Source organism: Rattus rattus, chromosome 9, assembly GCF_011064425.1.
Source record: "Rattus rattus isolate New Zealand chromosome 9, Rrattus_CSIRO_v1, whole genome shotgun sequence".
Classification (NCBI taxonomy): domain Eukaryota; kingdom Metazoa; phylum Chordata; class Mammalia; order Rodentia; family Muridae; genus Rattus; species Rattus rattus.
Window position 1 is genome coordinate 39,534,431 of NC_046162.1, and position 7,272 is coordinate 39,541,702.

The 7,272-nt window shown below is 40.9% G+C and overlaps 1 protein-coding gene across 1 annotated transcript; it reads left to right on the plus strand.

Annotated features, from left to right (window-relative positions):
• Positions 1 to 4,610: 4,610 nt before the first annotated feature.
• LOC116909575 (olfactory receptor 2T29-like) lies at positions 4,611 to 5,564 on the plus strand. The gene has a single exon (XM_032913195.1). The coding sequence runs from the start codon at positions 4,620 to 4,622 to the stop codon at positions 5,562 to 5,564; it is 945 nt and encodes a 314-aa protein (XP_032769086.1). The 5' UTR covers positions 4,611 to 4,619.
• Positions 5,565 to 7,272: the final 1,708 nt, after the last annotated feature.

Here is a 7,272-nt window from a genome sequence, read left to right on the forward strand (position 1 = left end):
TTCTTAAGCCTTGTATTTATTCTTTGCACTCTGGAAGCATTTAGCCATCTTAGTTTAGACCTAAGTGTAATTACATAGAAATCATATTAAGGAAAACTCTCTAATATTTGCTTCTCTGGGGACAAATGCACAAACAGAAACTGAATTCTTATTTTCAGTGATCCTGATTCTGGGGACAACAGTGATAGGGTAGAATACCCGAAAGGAATCAGAATTAGAATCAGGCATCGTTGGTTCCAGGAACTGCCACCAAAGCTACAAATGTGACATTTGTGGACCTCACTAAAGCCATGAAGAGCCATACAACATTTTGAATGCAAAGGAATGAGGACAGCTATCAAATTATCTTCAGGAGGCCTGTGAGGTGCCCAGAGAGCAACAGCATGTTTCCCACAGTTCTCTGTGTTGGCCACAGACTGCACTGTGCAGAAACTTCTGTTATTTTCATTGCTGTATTCATTGAATTCCTATGATTCCTCCACATTGTAGCATTTGCTTATTGCTTCTTTATTACATAGGACTTGATCATAGGATGTCACATATTTTTATTTATCTTCTCCATCAGAGATCTTCATGAATCAGTTTCCAGGACTCTACAAAGCTTTCACCTTTCAAGCAGGAGAAGTTCATGTAGGACATTAGTCACACAAGAATGAGGATCTCTAGGACAAGCTGGTGACATTGGGGTGGAATTTTGACTCCTTGACAACTCTGTGTACCCCTCCCTGTGCATTAGATGCTGGATACTCTGAAGCTACTGGTGGCCCTGACACCATGCAACACCTGAGATAACTGTGTCCTAACAGTCCTCTGTCACCTTTGTTAGGTGCTGGACAGAGCCTAGAGACTCACACAACCTAAGCTGTCACCTGCATTTGATATAGCTGCCCCAGCCCAGAAGCCATTGCTTTCCCCATCACCTGCCAATGCCCCACCAAGGACTGCACTCAAACTAAGTGTGGAAGGAGTCAATGCACTGTTCCATTTGGGGCTTGAGAGGGCTGAGCTTAGGGGGTGACTGGGTTGACAGAGGATATTGTGTGACTAGAGGATAGCATGGAAGAGTGCCATGAAGTTGGAAAGGTATCAGAGACCTTTAGCATTCAGAAAAAGTTGGGGGCAATTTGGCTGTAAGATCAAGAGTGTGGAGTTGTCTTTACTACCTCCCACCACCACACCCTGTTTTATTTCCATTTGGTCCACACAGTGTATACCTCATACATATCTGCATCTTAAGGCCAGGTCAGGTGTGACTTTTTAAAGGGTGCCATTTGCTCTGCTGTTTGTCATATGCATATGAACATTTTTATCTCAGGCATTTGTCCTTGGAGATTGTTCTCTAATTTTCAGGTCTCTATTGAAAAGGAATCAAACATTTAAACTGAAGTCCGCTCTGAAGAATATGGTTGTGACTGATAGCAGCACACAGGATGTACCTATCATGTTTACCTTTATGAACAAGGACCTAGACATACAATAGCTGACAAGGGTTGGGCCAGATTGTTATTTATGATGGTGACATTCCATGTTATTGTTAATAATGGTTGTGATTTTCCATGTTAACAAAACAGAAGGGGAAATCAGGCTTGCCAGAACTTTCTGTTAGCATCCCTGGCTCTCTTAGTTACATTCTTCTTTAAAGTCCCAGAGGGGAGATATTAACAAAAGTCTTTTTCTGGGAGTTGGTAGATCCAGCCTGGGATGACATCACTTGGCTTCTATTCCTTGTGCACTTAAGCAGCTGCTGTGCCTTTGTCTGCACAGCTCAGGCTACAGTTGCATCTACCTCTGTGGTGAGTAGACCTTCCAGGAGCATCTGCAGGGCACAGGGTGGTCACTAGGCAGTCTGCTCATTACTTGTGGGGTTTGTTTTATGATTTATTAACTACTTTTCATATGAAAAAAAGAATGTCTGGCCTTTTTTTTTAACCGGTGCTCCTGGCACTCACTCACTCTGTACATTAGGCAGGACTCAAACTCAGAGATCTCCCTGACTCTGTCAGTCTTAGATTCTAGACTGAATGGCGTGTGCCACCACACCTGGCTTCTTCCTAACATTTCCTGTTAGTATTTCCTTACTTTATTTTTAAAATCAAGGAATTAGATCAAATGGGTTCCAGCTTTAATTAACTTATTTTTGGTGTTTTGGAGACAAGGTCTCTCTACTATCTACCTGCCCTACACACACACACACACACAGACACACACACACACACACACACACACACACACACACCAGCCTTGTCTTCATTACATTGGTAATCCCCCTGCCTTAGTATCACATGTGCCAGGGTTGTAGTAGGCCTCTGCCAACACACCCACTCTTCCTTCTCTAGTTTTAAGTATTTGTATGACAATGCATTAGTTTTCCAGAACTGTGCCTTGTGTTATTTATTTAATTTCAAGTGTGGGCCTATTTTGAGGGTCAGAACAATGAAAAAATAATCTGTAATCATATCATGTGAAGTAGGTGACATAAATCCACACAATATGTTCCTGGAGAAGTAGGGTTTCCCATAGAACTCAGACAGGTGCTTATTCTGTGGCCACTCACAGGGTAAGCACTGACTCTGACAGTGGTTGTGTGGCATGAGGCAGATACCTGAGACCCTGGGCTTCTTATGTAGAAAAGAGAAGAGTATGGTGAGTCCCATGGAAGCACCAGGGAGGATCACAGCAGCTGCTGGCTTGGAATGTTACTCTGTCATTGCTCTTCCTTCACTAATGCAAAAGGTTGACAATGCACCAAGCTGTTCACATGGCATCAGATGGCACAGCAGTAAGGACAAGAGAGCTGCTAATTCCTTGCCTTCTGCAAACACCACATTCCTAGTCTCACTGCTGCCTGGAGACCCTGATTACAGAGATCTCCACTTAAGAGAAGACTCTGACCATCCCAAAAAACCTCCTGCCCCTTATCTGCCTCCTGATCTCCACTCACCCAGCGGACAGTGTGCAGGGCTTCTCAGAGCCTGTGGCTCCCTCGCTGTCTTTCTTCACTGTGTCCAGCACCATAAACTGAGTCAACAGATAAACATAAGGTGAGTGTTGAAAAGCTTACATTGTTGAATAGATCTGAGTTTCCTTTCACCAATATATGTCTGTAAAATGGAAAACTGTCTCGTTTCTCCCTATCTCTTAGTCCATTTCCTTTCTCTCTCTCTCTCTCTCTGCCCATCTCTTCCCATAGGTCTCAGATCTGCCTGCCACACTTATAAAGGCATCAAGAACCTCTCAGCTCAGGCAGAACATGGCTCTTTACGACTTCAGTATCAGTTTTGCTTTTCTGTTTTTGTTTTTAGAATCATAACATAGATATAAAATGTTGCTGAGACCTGTGATTGCTGTCCCAACAACCCCTACTTTGACACAATTACTACCATCTCTGAAAAAAGAGATTTCATTTCCTTCCTATTGCTTATAGTTGCTAAAATGTACTATCTACTCATGCAGAAATTTAAAAAACAAACTTAAAAATCTCTGCTCTTAAAAGTACATGTAGAAGAGGCATTCACTGAGCCTGGTCAGGAAGACTGGATACATTCTCTCTGGTGCTGTTTTTCATTATTGTACCTATTGAAACCTTCAAGTTTAGCTCCCATTCTTGTACTATTTTCCCAGTATATGACCTTGTTTAGTGCAATCAAGGTTAATGTATCAGTGGATTTCTCTCAGGATCTAAGGCAGAGGCACGGTGAGTGTGGAGTGAAGGGATCTATGAACTGCTGCAAGAACATCTCAGGGTTGGGTTTTTTGTCCTCAGACTCTATGGGGGAAGTGGCTGACAGTCCACGGAGATGCTGCTGCCCTGGTCTGGCAACCAGCAGTGACTGCTAAACCCTCAGTCTCCTGATGAAGCTTAGAGCAAATGGACAACCTGTGAGGAGATGAACTAGGAGAAGCAAAGACCTGAAGAGGGTGATGCTTCCCACTGTCTAACCAGCATAGCATAAGCAAGCATAGTATGTGTATTTTTATGTCTACATTTTTATATAAATGTGTTTATATGAATATATGTTTAAAGAGCATTTATTTATCCAAACAGATGTGGAACTCTTCAAATCCAATAAACTCTATGCATTATTTAGTTAAGGCATTTTAACATATTATTCTAAAAACTGAGTTCTTGAATAAATACCAAACAGGAGAGTGTGTTAATATTAATAAATATTAATAAACTGTGTTAATACTAGAAGAAACTCTGTAGTAGTTCTTAACAACAACTTGTGTATTCATTAATATTTTCTTAATAATGTGTTTGGTTACTTGCTTACGTTTTTCTTTCATTACCTTGTGTTTGTTTGTTTGGTCAGTAATTCAGTTTATTAAGAGCAAAAAAGCCCACCAATTTGAAGAACTCGTTGACAGAGAACACTATTTGTCATGCGAAGGGTTGCCACCATGAACTGTGGTAGTTCTAATATGAGTTGTTATGACTCTAACCAAAAATATGATTCTTGTGTTTTCAAATCTCCTAACTTTTACACAGTTATCATTCTCTGATCTACAATCCCAGAGAACTTTCTCAACACAGTAGGTTTCCATGTTGAAGAGTAGATAGTCACTAACCTCAAAGTTTCTTGGTTGCCTAGGAGATACCCAGGAACATTACAACCTTAATGAACAACTACACTGGACAGTCAGGTTTCACCCTGGTGGGACTCTTCAGTCAATCCAAACACCCTACCCTGCTTGCTATGGTCATATTTGTGGTTTTCCTGATGGCCTTGTCTGGGAACGCCCTCCTGATCCTGCTGATCCTCTTTGACACCCACCTCCACATACCCATGTACTTTTTTATCAGCCAGCTGTCCCTCATGGACATGATGTATATTTCTGTCACTGTGCCCAAGATGCTCATGGACCACGTCCTGGGGAACCACAGGATCTCAGCTGCTGCCTGTGGGATGCAGATGTTCTTGTATCTGTCACTAGGAGGGTCAGAATTTTTGCTTCTAGCTGCCATGTCTTATGACCGTTATGTGGCCATCTGTCATCCACTCCGGTACCCTGTCCTCATGAACCACAGGGTATGTCTTCTCCTGATATCTGCCTGTTGGCTCCTGGGATCCTTAGATGGCTTCATGTTCACCCCTGTCACCATGACATTTCCATTCTGTGGATCCCGGGAGATCTATCACTTCTTCTGTGAGGTCCGTGCTGTGACAAAGCTCTCCTGTTCAGACACCTGGCTCTATGAGACCCTCATGTATGTGTGCTGTGTGCTCATGATTCTCATCCCTGTGATAGTCATTTCAGGATCCTACTCATCTATTCTCCTCACTGTTCTCAGGATGAACTCAGCAGAGGGCAGAAAGAAGGCCCTTGCCACCTGCTCCTCCCACATGACTGTGGTCATTCTCTTCTATGGCGCTGCTATCTACACCTACATGCTACCTAACTCTCTCCACTCCCCTGAGAAGGACATGGTGGTGTGTGTGTTTTACACCATACTCACACCTCTGTTGAACCCACTAATCTACAGTTTTAGGAATAAGAATGTCACAGAGGCTGTGAAGAAATTGTTGGGTATGAGCATCCTCTTCCAAGAAATTGTAAAGTAATCTGGATTATGTATTCCTTTACCCTGTCTCTATACATCTGTTGATGCAGGTCTCATGCTGAGGTTATTCACGATTTCTCTTCTCTCATTTCATATTCATCCTTTTCTGAAGAACTCTTTCTCTATCCTTAAAATTTCTTCATTAACATACTTCTCCTCCATTCACAAACTCTATTTGTATTATGTCTTGGTTACATTTTGTGAAGTTAACAATGGTTTTTTTACTTTTGGTACTTTGTAGGGTCTTACCATTCAACAAGTATGTTATATTGAGCAATAAATGGTCATGATGTGTTCAACTGATGAAGCACAGATTGAGTTGAAGGAAATGTGCTTAGCAATGTGAACTAGGGGTGAATTGAGATAAATAACATATTGAGTTAGTTCTCTGTATTTTCTTGATAATTTGAAATTAGTTTTTAAAAAGAGCAAAATATAGTTTTCTCCCTTTAGCTCCTGTATAATGATAAATAAACATAATGGTTAAAAGAAATTTAAGACTGGAGAGTTCAAGTGCCCCAGTGTTTCAAATAGTCTGTGTAGCTGTACTTGCATACTAATACATGCCCCCAAACCAAAGACATCTTCTCTTCAAAGGATACCAGGAATACCTTATTTTTAAGCCAAATGTAAGAGACCATGCCCCAGGAACCCGAACTCAAGGTTCCCCCAAAAGGACATGTTCCAAAGTCTCATAAAATGTATACTATCATATCATCGGCAAATAATGATATTTTGACTTCTTCCTTTCCAATTTTCTCCCTTTGACCTCCTTTTGTTGTCTGACTGCTCTGGCTATAACTTCAAGAACTATATTGAATAAGAAAGAGAGTGAGCAGCCTTGTCTAGTCTCTGATTTTAGTGGGAGTGCTTCAAGTTTTCTCTCCATTTAGTTTGATGTTGGCTACTGGTTTGCTGTATATTACTTTTACTATGTTTAGGTATGGGCCTTGAATTACTGATCTTTCCAAGTCTTTTAACAGGAAGGGGTGTTAAATTTCTCATCATCTACTGAGATGATCATGGTCTTCTTTTCCTTTGAGTTTGTTTACATAGTGGATCACGTTGATGGATTTCTAAATTTGGAACCATCCCTGCCTCCCTGGGATGAAGTCTACTTTACAACGATGGATGATCGTTTTGATGTGTCCTTGGGTTTAGTTTGCAAGAATTTCAATGAGCATCTTTCTGTTACTATTCATAAGGGAAATTGGTCTGAAGTTCTCTTTCTTTATTTGGTCTTTCTGTGATTTAGCTATAAGCATAATTGTGGCTTCAGAGAAGAAATTGGGTAGTGTTCCTTCTGTTTATATTCTGTGGAATAGTTTGACAGTATTGGTATTAGGTTTTCTATGAAGGTCGGATAGAATTCTGCAGTAAACCCGTCTGGTCCTGGGCTTTTTTTTTTTTTTTTTTTTTTTTTGGGAAACTTTTAATAACAGCTTCTCCTTCTTTAGGAGTTATGGGGGTTGTTTAGATGGTTTATCTGTTTCAGATTTAATTTTGATACCTGGTATCTGTCTAGAAAATTGTCCATTTCATCCAGATTTTCCAGTTTTGTTGAGTATAGACTTTTGTAGTAGGATCTGATGATTTTTTTTAATTTCCTCAGATTCTGTTTTCCTCAGATTTCATTTCTGACTTTGATAATTTGGGTACACTCTTTGTGCCCTCTGGTTAGTCTGGCTGACGGTTTAGCTATCTTGTTG

Coding starts and splice junctions, on each gene's coding strand:
- LOC116909575 (XM_032913195.1), top strand. CDS start 4,620: ATGAACAACTACACTGGACAGTCAGGTTTCACCCTGGTGGGACTCTTC.